A 15,436-nucleotide genomic window follows, 5' to 3' on the forward strand; every position below is an offset into this window, starting at 1 on the left:
GCTCCGAGTTCTCTTCTAATCTATCTTTCTCTCATACACACACACACACACACACACACACACACACACACATTTGCCTAAGAGCATATCTAGCGTCATATAAACAAGAACTGTCATCCCTTCTTTGACAATACCTTAACGTAAATTCCGTCAAGATGTTCTCGGCATGTTCTGAATTGAAGACTATAGAGAAAACTCTAAGTGAAGAAATTCTATTAACTATACTCTGTTTTTTTCCATCTGTCCATCCGCCTGTGGTGGTCGCGCATGGTAACACTGCGTACCGGGCTTTAGATAGTCACGCTATGTGTAAGTTTTAGGTAAATGAAAGGATATCTGGGTGTACATTTGCAACTGAAAAGTGTTTTAATAATTTACTGTATGCGAATTACACCGTTAATATTCGAAATAGGATATTATTATAATCGTTGAATGTAAGTTGAATGTAACTATCTAAAGCCCGGGACGCAGTGTTACCATACAAAAACACCGCAGGCGGATGGGCAGATGAAAAAAAAACAGTATAGCCATATTTTACTCATATATCTGTTCTAAAGAAATAATAATATGGAATTCAGTAAAACTGACGCAGTTTTACTATTAGAAAATATTAGCAATAATTGGAATCAAGGAGGATTATAGAAGTTGCAAAAGTTAACGTATGGAAATTATGGCAGGCTATCTTGTAGAAAAACGAACAATATCAGGCCATATCACTTAAATTAAGGAGGGTGACAAATAGGAATTAAGGAATGTTATCTTATAACACTCATAAGATGGAAGGTTAGGTAATAGTACTCATCACCAGCTGTTATGCTCTAGAAATGGAAAAGACACACAAACTATCATCAAACGCATCACGACCTGTTGTACCAAAAGTCATTAATTTCTAGTTACAGAAAGCGATAAAAGGTTATATTTAAATCATCATAAAGTTAGCTTATAAGAATCACAGAAAGATTTTGTCAAAATCGTCAAGGTTAAGTTACAGGACTAACGAAAGATAATGCCTAAAGAATCATAAAAGATCACGGTACAGGAATCGTGAAAGTGTTATAAGAATCATAAAAGACTCGGCTGCTGGAATCAGGTGAGCTTAGGTTTCAAGAGTCACAGGAGGCCATAGGAATCAGAGAAATTTGAAAGAATCGACAAGAGTTGGTTAATGAGAACCTCAGGAAGTCAGCTGACTGGAAACAGGAGGAATTACATTATTAAGTATATAAATTATTTTTCTTATATTTTAAAGGATACTAGGATTGTCCTCGCTCATTCTGGTCAGGTGGTATTTCGTGAAGGTGACGATCTGCCTGTAGCGTCTTATCTTCTCCTTGTCGACGGGATCGCCGCATCTGCTGCACTCTATCGGAGGGCTCTTGTGGCAGAACGTCTCGGGAATGTGGATGAAAGTGTTGCAGTCTTCAGTTTCTGAAAGGATATCAAGAAAAATAAAGGCATCTATTCTACGTAAAAAAAAAAAAAATCTCATTCGCCATTTTTTGCACACATCACATTGATTTGATTTATATAGATTTTTGGCATTATGCCAAGCACTGGGGCAACTAAGGCCATTCAGCGCTGAAACGGAAATTGACATTAAAATGTTTGATAGGTGTAACAGGAGGAAAACCTCAAAGCAGTTGCACTATGAAACAATTGTCAGGAGAGGGTGGACAGCAAGATGGAAGAAAGAGAATATGATAGTGCCGTCTATTCATTTTTTTTATCATGTTGTCTAATGTATTTAGATTGTGTATGTTACTGTCTGTATTTTGTATATTACATGTATATGGCCCTGAGCTGAAATAAAAGATATTTTTTTTTTTTTTTTATCACAGTCCTCTAATTCGACTGGGTGGTATTTATTGTGTGGGGTTCCGGGTTGCATCCTGCCTCCTTAGAAGTCCATCACTCTTATTACTATTATTATTATTATTATTATTATTATTATTATTATATTACAGTAAAAGGAATGAAAGTAGTTGCAGCTAGGGGCCGAAGGGACGCTGCAAAGCACCTTAAGTAATGCCTACATTCTCTGGGTCTTTGTACTTACCGCAAACGACCGAATTTTCCAAGTGGGCCCTCTCCTCGTCAGCGCACGTCTTGCAGTCGCACCAGAAGTACCACTTCCGGTGGAGTTCCTCCTTGCGCGCGGTCACGCTCGCCACGGGGTCTATGTAGCTGATTCGGCACTGCAAGATAAGCAGTGATATTGAACGGTAACAATACACTGAAAGTATTTTCATGCTTTTTCGAAATGAGGAAAGTTGTTTACATAATTAGGATCATTCCTAAATAATGAACTCCCAAGGGTTTTTGAGGGACGGGGGTCATTATCTATAATATTTCTTAGGGGTCATTATCTTTATGATATTTATAGTCTTTTGTTTATGATTTTACGATAACCCGCAAAGGGATCGGACTAAACACGCCGCAAAGGTGGATACATGGCTTAAAACCCGTGGCGGTCACTATCTAGGATGATCCCAAAATTATTCATTAATAAGTTTCGTCTCTGGGTTTTCAGATAAGATGTACACTATACTGAAGGTATTACTAATCATGAACGAGACGGATAGCTCTGGAACGAAAATAAATGGAACCAAACCAATAAAACGGAAGCAGTTTTCAGAATTAGAAAGTTCAAAGAAAGCATATACCCCTGCTAACCAGAGCCTCAATCGTATCTGAAATTATACAAATATCAAATCACTAATCCTTCGCCCACCCATCCACTAGGTTGAATTAAAATCTATGGATAATTTTTTTAGTTATGTACGTATTTTGTGAAGACACAAAAAACGAATAATATAATTTGGTGGATTTGTAACTTCTGTCAAGCTTCGTTGGCAGAGGTACAGATACAAATTATTATGGGCAAAGACAACGTTAAAACATAAGGTAACAGGATTCAAAAAGACAATCCATCACGAGAAACCTTACCAACAGGAAAAGTATGATAAAAACTCAAATAGAGAATTCAAAGAATGAAAGGAAGCCTGAAACAAGGACAGGTAATCCTTCACTAAGCCTGAAGTACATCTCAACCTAGCAAGATCCTGAGACCTTGAACATGGTTCTATAGACAGTGTGATTACATGGTCATAAAACTTGCCAAGGTTATGTTAAAATTGATTTCTGCTGGCCCTTCTCTCTCTCTCTCTCTCTCTCTCTCTCTCTCTCTCTCTCTCTCTCTCTCTCTCTGAGTTTGTATAGGTTATTAGAATTTCGCTCTCCACCATCTCTCTCTCTCTCTCTCTCTCTCTCTCTCTCTCTCTCTCTCTCTCTCTCTCTAATTAAGAGACCTTAGACATGTTCTGTCTGCCTCTCTCTCTCAAACACACACACTTTCTCTCTCTCTGTCTGTCTATCTCTCCCTGTTACATGCCTGTGGCAAATAGTATTAGACATGTGTTCTCTCTCTCTCTCTCTGTTACATGCCTAAGGCAAATAGTAATAGACATGTGTTCTCTCTCTTCTCTCTCTCTCTCTCTCTCTCTCTCCCTGTTACAAGCCTAAGGCAAATAGTAATAGACATGTTTCTCTCTCTCTCTCTCCTCTCTCTCTCTCTCTCTCTCTCTCTCTCTCTCTCATAGGTTTTACAAGCACTAAGAAAGCATATGAATATACTAAGACGTTCTCCTCTCTCATGGCAGCACCTGTTCCTTAGTAGCTATGACCAGAGAGAGAGACCTTGGGCCGTTTCAGTCTCCTCTACTCCTGATCATGTGATCTCAAAATAGACGGCAACAGGTGAGGGCGACGCGGGTACTGTCGACGTCGTACTATATTTATAACCTCGAGTCACGGCAATAAATCCCAGGTGCCAAGATCCCATAGGAACATATGGGAGGTGAGCACGAACATAAACAAAAGTAGACTGGTAAATAGACTGGCCACATATACGTGCGTGTGTGTGTCGAATGTATGTATGGATATGTGGATATATATTTACTACACGGTTTGTTTCGATTTCCTTATGACTGTTGATGTGCATGGACGATCTTACGTGATATAGTATATATGCATATATATACTATATATTTATATATATATATATATATATATATAATATATATATATATATATATATATATATATATATATATATATATATATATATATGTTTGTGCGTGTGTCTGTATACATATTCGGCTGCTGTCGACAGGTGCACTTTATGGGTAACTGACTGTAGGGGTTGGCAGCCAGGGTAGAGAAAAATGCATTAAACTAACTCTAATATATATATATATATATATATATATATATATATATATATATATCTATATATATATATATATATGAAATCTTTCTAAACATTTCTACAAGACTCTCCATTCTCATTTACAATACAAATTCTACATCTGCCCACAACACCAGCTTCCTTACATTTGAATTTAAATCACCCAGAACACCTTTTTATATTCTCCAAAGCCCACAAGACAATGGTTCAGACTTTCGAAAACAGTGACTTTGTCTCATTCTTTGACAATCCTGAGCTGCAATCATACCCCCAATATATTACAACTTTTTATATAGCCACGATCAATCATTTCCATAAACACCGGAACAGGAACACTAAAAATGGCACACCCTACCCTAGCTCTACAACTTTCAACCACCTTAGGTTTTCAACCACCTCAGCCATTCATCATTCGACCTTCTTACCCTAGCATCTAGTGCCCTTTCACCCTGTTACACTCAGTAGAAAAACATTTCATTTCATATTTTCTGTAAAACATCCACCCACGTCCAACTCTCCACAGTTCAGTACCCATTTCCTTCAAGTTTTTTTTGTTTTTGTTTTATGAAAAATAGGGTATGCGACTACAACTCCTATGGCCCAGACTATTTGGTGACTTACTACCAGCACGACAGCAAGGAGGCTCTCATTTCCCCGGTATTCCACAGAAGTAAACCTGAGATTCCCACTCAGGTCATGTGGCTAATCTGACATTTAGAGGGCACATCATCCCGCTACAACCCATCACTAGGCGTGTGGCACATTTTAGTTGTTACCCATCCAACCACTGACCACGCCAAATAGATCAACTTCCCTGCTCTGAAGATCAGCGGTACAACGAACATTATATATATATATATATATATATATATATATATATATATATATATATATATATATATATTATACATACATTCCTGGATATACATAGGGTGTATGTATGTATTTATTTACATATAATATACTCGTATACATATATATTACATATGTGCGTGTCTCAAACTGCAAGCACAGAGATAATAACAAAAATACAATCGGACAAAAGCAAAAATTTAAAAGAGAGAAACCCAAGAGAAATATACGTAAACCCGTGCATACATTAACATAAACATTCTTAAATCTCTCTACACGACGAAAAACATCAACATAAAAATTCATAAATCTCTTCACACGACGAAAAGAGTTCCTCCCATTGCCATTCCTGGGCCCTGTCGCATTCACTGGGTCGTAAGTCAGTCAACGTCTTTGAAGAGCGAGACATCTGAGTCGATATCCTTATGTTTGATCCAATCTTTCCTATCAAGTTTTGTTTTTTTTCTTTCCAATAAGTTTTCGTTTATTTATTCCTTCTCGTTTAATGCTCTCCTTACTTTTTATTTTCATTATGCTGATTTTTTAATGATATTTATCTATATCTATCGTATTACGTACTATACAGCTCATCTTCTCTAGTGATATAGTGTCATTTTTTATACGGCTGTCATTAGCAGTAAAAAAAATCATTGCCGCTAAAATACTCATCCTCCATCAATTCTTCATCTTGACATGTGTGTCTCATTATTATACAGTAAATAAACATAAAAAAAAGTCATTTGTCATTTTCTACGGAAAATCACTCGCAGATTTAAGTACTATATGAGTGACGGACGCACTCAAGAATTAACCTCTCCCCGCGCAGGGCGCTGTCAACAGCTATATTTATTTATTTATTTACTTTTTTGTTCGAAGAAGCTGATTCTTAGCAAACTTGCTGTCCAACTTCTTTAACTTTATTCTACTTTGGTTTTCACCTCCCATTTAAGAGCCAACATTGTGAGTAATATGGCTACTAATAGTACTACTACAACTAGTATATATAATAATAAATTAATTTAGCAAGTGGGTTGCTCCTATTCTAATTTAAATTTAACTCTTACAAAGCTAAAATAATGAACAGTGATTATGGTATAAATGACTATCTACAGAAAAACTTTGCTAAACTTTGAATTGGCGTGTGGAAATGGAGTTGCATCATATGATGAATCAATCTTAACTGACAATATTTCTTTTATATATACAGCGTCAGACTAAAATTGGATAAAGCGTACTTGGTGGGAAAAAAAAAAGTCGATAACTCTTTAGGGCAGATGCACTTATAGCCACGTTACGAATATATATCAAAATAATGTGACGGGGATGCACAGCATTCTCACACGGCTATTTCGGTCTAGAATATGAATATAATGAGGAGCAAAAACTTATTCAACACCACATAACAGTATTAATGAATGAGAGGAATTAATTACAGTAATCACACAAAAATACATACAGAGAGAGAGAGAGAGAGAGAGAGAGAGAGAGAGAGAGAGAGAGAGAGACTAAGCAAAGACTATCGGTCTAGACTATGAAAATAATCAAGACCAGAAACTTATACAACACCATATAACACTATTAATGAATGAGATGAATTAATCATAGTAATCACACAAATATACGTAGAAAGAGAGAGAGAGAGAGAGAGAGAGAGAGAGAGAGAGAGAGAGAGAGAGAGACTATCAGTCTAGAATATGAAAATAATCCAGAGCAAAAACTTATGCAACACCATATAACAGTATTAATGAATAAGAGGAATTAATTACAGTAATCACACAAAAATACATACATACAGAGAGAGAGAGAGAGGAGAGAGAGAGAGACTGAAAAGAAGACAGAAAGATGAGACAGTAACGTGAGAGAGAGAGAGAGAGAGAGAGAGAGAGAGAAAGGTGAGACAGTAACGTGAGAGAGATAGGAAAGAGGGAGAGAAAAATGCACAAGAACGGTATGAGGAAATCTATCATGACAGCCAGATGCTAATGAACACCTGCTACTGGAATCAATGAGAAAGCATAAAGAAATTAAGTATGAGAGAGAGAGAGAGAGAGAGAGAGAGAGAGAGAGAGACCAACGCACCTTACTGTAATCCAGCTCGGGCATATCGACGAGGGACCTGATCTGGACTTTCCTCCCGTCGAAGGAGACATGGCAGTTGGGGGCGCAGGCGTGGTCGAAGATGGACGCGGCCAGGAACACTCCTGACCCGAAGGTCTGCATCGTCTCATCGAAGATGCAGAACCGGTTGACCAGAACCTGCAGGAGCAGGAGGAGGAACACCGTTAGACATGCGCGCGCAGAAATGACACCTTCACGGTAACATGTTTTCATCGGATATTAAACTGTGACTTAGGTATACGTATACCCATACAGACATCTCTCTCTCTCTCTCTCTCTCTCTCTCTCTCTCTCTATATATATATATATATATATATATATATATATATATATATATATATGTGTGTGTGTGTGTGTGTAGATATACATATATATATATATATATATATATATATATATATATATATATATGCATTCGTATAGATACATACGTACAGATGTGTGTGTACGTATGTATACATGCATGTGTATATATATAATATTAGTCTACCCATCTATTTCATTTTTATGAACGTAACTTTAATCTGCACTTGTTTTTTTCTCCCAATATATATATATATATATATATATATATATATATATATATATATATATATATATATTGTTCAAGATTTTAAGCCAGAACCAAGGAAAATAGTCTTTTACCAAGTTTCATGCATCTTTGTGTATATGCAAGTTGCCCCTTCCAAGTGGAAGAATCCATTCTCTCCATTCTCTTGAAAAGCTATCTCTTCTCCCATTGGTTGTTGGAATTACCCCTTACAGAGCCAACCCTTCAAAAGGATTGGGAATCAGCGGCCAGCCCTCAGAAGAATGCCAGACCTGCGACAGGTCAGATCCCTCCTGCACCCGAGACGAGACGCCGCCTCCCACTCCCCCCCCCCCCCCCCCATTGTCTGCTTTCCCATGCTCTCTGGGAAGCAAGCATATTTTTTAAGTCCATAGTGCAGGGAGACATCAAGGAAAAGACTACCAGCCCTCAATATCCAGGTACTGTAAGAGGAGTTCCATTTCAGCCATTGTTTTACCCTTTGTCTGTATTTCATTTCCTTTTCCAAGGCGACTTGTGTAGTTTCTCATTCCCCCATCTGGGCTCAATTCTGTAATTGCTCCCCTGTGATACTAGTAACATCCCCCTAGTGAATTCAAGCCACGAAATAGTTTTCTTTGTGTAAATTTCCCAGTCATTTCATTCCCCCCATGAGTGGCCTTTTTGATTGAAAGAAAGTAGTGTGTAACGTTCGCCCTCGTGTGCTCCTCGCCTTAAGCCTGTGTCCTCTATTTGCAGACAACGCTGTCTGATTGTGGTAGGAGTTGGAAATCCTTGAAACAAGCTTGCATTTTTGATCCGTTGCGCAAAATCTCCGAACTCTGTGACTGGATTGCTCCAGCCACGTGTCCCGGTGGATCGAAAAAGTGATCCCCCCTTTTCTTTAGTCTCCTGGACCTCTGTAAATTCATGCAAATACAGTGCTTTGAAAACTAGAGTCCAGCTTTTATGTAACTTCCTCCCTCCTCAGTAATATCGGCCTTATGCCTGAGTAGTTTAGTTTTTTTCTCTGTTCTGATCCCTCGTCCTCCAGTCAAGGCCAAATTTTCAAGTAATAATTATATTTCCTAGGAGTGATCGAGGTGGATTCAGAATTATATATATATATATATATATATATATATATATATACATATATATATTATTATATATATATGATATATATATATATATATATATACGTATATATATATATGTATATATATGTATATATATATATATATATATATATATATATATATATATATATATTTATATAAATTAATGTACCCGTCTACTTCGTTCTTATGGACCCGAATATAACCGCCACTTGTCTTTTTAATCTTTTTTATCTCCCAGTAGATATATTTATAGTATCTACCATTAATCCACCCATCTAGTTCGTTTTTATGGCCGCAAATAAAACCACCACTTGTTTTGTCATCTCACAAGAAAAGATTTGGCAAGGATAAGGGGGTGGGGTAAGGGTACGAGACGGACAGTGATGCCGATGCAAACGATGACACAGATCTCAACCGAGCAGCATTTTGGCACTGATATCTCTTGGCACTGCTGACAGATTGACTTCCATATTTCCAAGGGAAAAGCCCGAGTTATCGGAGTCGGTAGTTTTGTGTATATATATATATATATATATATATATATATATATATATATATATATATATATATATATATATATATATATATATATATATATATATATATATATATATATATATTATATATATATACATATTAACTTTATCACTTACACAATTGCTCTGTGCATTAATACATTGACTACCAGGACCTCGTTAAAGCTGGATGGTATCTTAGGAAAAGTTGCAAGCTTTCCAGGACTAACATTCCTGGAAAGCTTGTAATTTTTCCAGAATAAATGTCTCCGATAGATACCATCCAGTTTCATTGAAGTCCTGTTAGTATTATATATATATATATATATATATATATATATATATATATATATATATATATATATGCGTATGTGTGAGTGTATATGGTATATAATATATATATTATATATATATATATATACATATACTATTAGATTATACAGAACACTCTCTCTCTCTCTCTCTTCTCTCTCTCTCTCTATTTATATTATATATTATATATATATATATATATATAGAGAGAGAGAGAGAGAGAGAGAGAAGAGAGAGAGAGAGACGAGAGAGAGAGAGTGTTCATGTCTAATCTAATAATATCATGTATATATATATATTATATATACATATATACACGCACACACACAAGCTTTCCAGGACTGAGAGAGAGAGAGAGAGAGAGAGAGAGATAGAGAGAGAGAGAGAGAGGTGCATGTTGTATAATCTACTGTGCAATTCAACTTATCTACAAAAACACCCGCTTAACTCATTGAAACACGAATATACTTCATATACTGTATTACGATTTGCCCTTAATTAAAGCCTTTGAAAAGCCGGGGAAACAAATGTATTCAGATCTTCCAGCACTACTTCAGTTATATCACTTACCTATATTAATAACGACCTCATAATCCTTACATAATAATCTTTCCCCGTATAAATGCCCTTATAATTCGAAGCAAAAGTAAGGCACCAGAAATTCGTTAACTAAATACGTACATTAAAATTATATTATATTCATATTTTGTTTTGTTCATTTCGTTCTCTCTTCAATAATAAGATGGATATTTTTTTTTATCAAGGAGCAGCGTTGCCTAATCCCTGATGCCGATGACATTAAATGTCATTCTTATATTTAGGACTTGACGTTCTTATGTAAGGAGTGATGATGACACTTACTGTCCTTTATTTATTTGCTGCTGAACTTGCTGTCACTGCTGAAGCTAAAAGTTTGTACTAATCTCCCTCTGTTTATATGTATGTAGTATGTATGTATATATATATATATATATATATATATATATATATATATATAATGTTAGAAATACATATACGTATATATATATATATATATATATATATTATATATATATATATATACATATGTGTGTGTGGGTGTAATTGTAATAGCTATAATGCCCTCTTTACTACTCGAAAGAGGGCATTGTGGCTATTGCAATTACACACACACACAAATATAATATATATATATATATATATATAGATATATATATATATATATATATATATATATATATGTATATATATAGTACTCTATATATATATATATATATATAAATAATATTATATATATATATATATATATAAAGATGTAAACACACACACAAATATATATATAGTATATATACATATATATATATTGTGTGTGTGTGTTTACATCTTTGCTATGATATTTTATAAACACTGTTCATGTCAATTATTTTCTTATTATATATATAACTTCAGATGGTCAGACCACACCATATAAACCGTCCAAGTGACGTGTTCACACGAGCACGTTCTCTGAAACCTTGCAAAATCTGGCTGACAAGTTTGAATTATAGAAAAGGAAATGTAATGAGTTTTATTTGTTTATTTATATGGTGTTTATACGTTGCATGGAACCACTGGTTATTCAGCAACGGGACCCACGGCTTTACGTGACTGCCGTACCACGTCGAGAGTGAACTTCTATCACCAGAAATACACATTTCTGACCCCTCAATGGAATGCACGAGAATCGAACTCTCGGCTACCGAGGTGGCAGGCAAAGACCATACCAACCACGCCACTGAAGCGCTAAATAATGAATTTTTGGTATAAAGTTTTACTGTAAGATGCGAGATTATAATGTGGTTTCAATTATAGAAAAATAGATATACAATGACTTCTTGGTAAAACATTTTACCATAAGATGCGCGATTATAATATGGTTTCAATTTTATAAAAATCCATACAATGACTTTTTGTTGAAAAGTTTTCCTGAAAAAAACCAATATAATGATGTCTTGATACAAAGTTTTACTGAAAGATTATAATGATTATAATGCGATTATAATGAAGATTATAGTGATTATAATGCGATTATAATGAAGTTTCAATTTCATAAAAACCAATATAATGATTTCTTGGTACAAAGTTTTACTGTAAGATGCGCGATTATAATGTAGTTTCAATTTTACAAAAAAAAATATAATAATTTCTTGGTACAAAGTTTTACTGAAAGATGCGCGATTATAATGAAGTTTCAATTTTATAAAAACCAATATAATGATTTTTTAGAACAAAAGTTTTAATCTAACATGCGCGATTATAATGTAGTTTCAGTTTTATAAAAATCAATACAATGACTTTTTGTTACAAAGTCTTACTGTAAGATGGGCGATTATAATGTAGTTTCAATTTTACACAAAAAAAAAAATTAATAATTTCTTGGAACAAATGTTTTACTGTAAGCTGTGCGATTGTAATGTAGTTTCAGTTTTACAAAAATCAATATATTGATTTTTTGGTACAATGTTTGACTGTAAGATTTGAAATTATAATGTAGTCCAATAATAAAAAGAAACCTTTTGTAGAATCTACTATTTATTTTCAGCCCATAGTTGAAAGAGGCAGAAAACCACCTGGGCCCACCTTGCTTTTTATTCTTTTTTTCATCAAGTTAAAGACGTCCGTGTGGTCTAAACTAAAGCCATTCCCTTGTTCAGACCCTGACGCAATGTCCACTTGTGGCGAGAGTGAATTTTGGTGAAGCCTACGTCATTCTCCTTGGGCGATTCACTCTCTAAATTACACGTATTTTTGGGAGTTTGTAGGCCTACTCATCGCCCTTTTAGTGGTGAGTAAACCATGTCGAATTCCGTGCCAGAGAAACCTACAAGAAGCCAAGGAATGCGCACCACGTGGGAAGTTCTGTTAAGACCATAATGAACACTTCTACAAATGTATCCGCCCCACGAATTGGTTTTTATTATTATTATTATTATTATTATTATTATTATTATTATTACTATTATTTTATTTCTTTATTTATTTATTTACTTATTTACTTCATTTTTTGGTCTATCACAGTCCTCGAATTCGACTGGGTAGTACTATTTATAGTGTGGGGTTCCGGGTTGCATCCTGCCTTTTTAGGAGTCCATCACTTTCCTTAATATGTGCGCTGTTTCTGGGAGCACACTCTTTTGCATGAATCCTGGAGCTACTTCAGCCTCTAGTTTTTCCAGATTATTATTATTATTATTATTATTATTATTATTATTATTATTATTAAAAGGGTAGAAACGTTCGTACTGAACAAATGTAGAACAAGGAAAATTATTACTGTAATTCTTATTGTACAAACATTCACCTGTCACAATTCATATTATTACCATTATTATTTTAAGAATAGAAACATTATCATGGAGCAGACTAAAAAAATATTATCATTATCATTGTTCTCGATGTACCTATCCTATTAAAAATGAAGGTAAGAAAAAATTTTGCAGTTAAATCATAACATTAAAGTAAGTATACTATGTTGCCCTTTTTTCTTGTTTAGGATTTTGTGATTGTTAACGTTAAATGTAGAGTTCATTACTTGTGGTCTCTGTTATACACAAAGTAAATAAGCGTATCAATACAAAGCATTCTTTTATAATATGATTGTTCTTATTCAAAGTGACCTAACAGTTATATAGACCAAGCCTCAAACAACTGTGAAAATTGAGCATAGAGAACCAAATGTTATCTTGAAAAATACGGAAAATTAGCAAAAGAAATTATAAATATTGGTGAAACGTGAGAATTGAACACAGAGAAGGATAAATGTTTTTGAAACATGTGAAAATTGAGCAAAGAGAACGGTAAATGTTTGTGATAAATGTGAAAAATGAGCAAATAGAACGGTAAATTTTTGTGATAAATGTGAAAATTGAGCAAATAGAACGGTAAATGTTTGTGACAAACGTCAAAATTAAGCAAAGAGAACGGTAAATGATTGTGAAAATGTGAAAATTGAGCAAATAGAACGGTAAATGTTTGTGATAAATGTGAAAACTGAGCAAGGAGAACGATAAATGTTTGTGAAACATGCTTAAATTGAAAAGATAATAATGTCTGTGAATATGCAAAAACTGAGCAAAATGATAAATTATTGTGAAAAATATGGAAATTGAGCGAAAAGAATAATAAATGTCATTGAAAAATATGAAAATTGGGCAAGAATAAAAATACAAAATTTCTGTGAAAAGTGTGAAAATTGAGCGAAAATAACAACAAATGTTTGTGAATTGAGCAAAAATAAAATTTTAAAAAAATCCTGTGAAACGTGTGAAAATTGGGCGACGAAAATAACAAACAAATGTTTATGAAAAACTTGAAGAAAACAGAGCAACCAGAATAATAAATAACTGTATAAAAACAGAGCAAAACTCACCCTCCCGTATATACCCAAGAAATCGGAGTAATTAGGAAGGTTGTCTCTTCCAATGTACTTGATTAGAGAGTTGATAAGAAAATCGACGTCCATCTTGGATTCCTTTCCGTTTTTTACGTCCCCGTAATCTGAAAAGTGAGACCATCAATTACATTTGGCCCAGCTACATAGTTTGTTTGTTTGTTGGCTGCTGATTGGCTGGTACCGGGAGGTAGGCAGCTCCCAGCCAATCAGCGGCCGCCAAACTAACGTCTCGTAGGCATAGGGCTCAACCAAGAATCTACCTTAAGTGAACCAGTTATAGTTTTGTTATGTTAACTTCTAGAATACCTGGTTCAAAGATTTCCATCTGACCATTTTAGAATGAAGGACAGGAGTACAGAACTGAGGCAGCCCAAGGCAAGGCGCAGGGACCTATGAGGTCATTCAGCGCTGGAAGGGAAATTGAGAGCAGACAGGTTTGAAAGGTGTAACAGGAGGAAAACCTCAAATCAGTTGCGCTATGAAGCAACTGTTAGGAGAGGGTGGATACCAAGATGGAAGAAAGCGAATAGGAATGGAAGTACAGTCAAAGGAATGAAAGGGGTTGTAGTTAGGGGCCGAAGAGACGCTGCAAAAAACCTTAAGTAATGCCTACAGTGCACCTCCAAGCAGTGGTTCACATAAATTTAGGTAGCCATTCCCGTCTCTTCGTCTCTTCATCATATGAAAAATTATTCTGAAAAATATTTTCAAAACCCGAAAATTAAAATTTTTTAAACGGTATTATCTGGTATTAATTTATTATATGACCGAATAATCAAATGTACAGGAGAAAGTAATTAGACTAGTACTTGCCCAATAAAAATTCTGCTTTGTAATAACACTGTTCTGCCAGTATAGGTACTCATCACAATATGGAACAATATACATATGTGCAATAACATGCATAATGTAGTCGTATTTATATATTTTCCTTTATGCCTGTTATGTCTCCCTTACAAAATTATGTCTATGCACCCTGCATACATAGTACACTCTAAGTCAGAGCCTATACCCACACATATACAAATAGTACACTCTATTTAAGTAAGAGCTTATACCACCCATATACAAATAGTACACTCTAAGTGAAAGCCTATATCCACACATATACAAATAGTATTCTCTATTGAAGTAAGAGCCTATACCCACACATATACAAATAGTACACTCTATTGAAGTATGAGCCTATACCCACACATATACAAATAGTACACTCTATTGAAGTATGAGCCTATACCCACACATATACAAATAGTATACTCTATTGAAGTAAGAGCCTATACCCACACACATATACAAAAAATACACTCTAAGTAAAAGCCTATATCCCCA

At 34.9% G+C, this 15,436-nt stretch overlaps 1 protein-coding gene across 2 annotated transcripts in view; it reads right to left on the reverse strand.

Annotated features, from left to right (window-relative positions):
- The window catches only part of LOC135218132 (histone-lysine N-methyltransferase SMYD3-like), a 47,714-nt gene that overhangs the window by 7,138 nt on the left and 25,140 nt on the right, over nt 1-15,436 (reverse strand). For both annotated transcript variants that reach the window (XM_064254288.1, XM_064254280.1), the window contains exons 4-7: nt 14,081-14,208; nt 7,178-7,354; nt 2,057-2,195; nt 1,255-1,428 (exon numbers count right to left, since the gene is read on the reverse strand). In XM_064254288.1, the coding sequence (XP_064110358.1) occupies nt 1,255-1,428; nt 2,057-2,195; nt 7,178-7,354; nt 14,081-14,208 (618 nt within the window). The remainder of the gene's footprint in view (nt 1-1,254; nt 1,429-2,056; nt 2,196-7,177; nt 7,355-14,080; nt 14,209-15,436) is intronic.

This window comes from Macrobrachium nipponense, chromosome 19, assembly GCF_015104395.2.
Source record: "Macrobrachium nipponense isolate FS-2020 chromosome 19, ASM1510439v2, whole genome shotgun sequence".
NCBI classification, from domain to species: Eukaryota; Metazoa; Arthropoda; class Malacostraca; order Decapoda; family Palaemonidae; genus Macrobrachium; species Macrobrachium nipponense.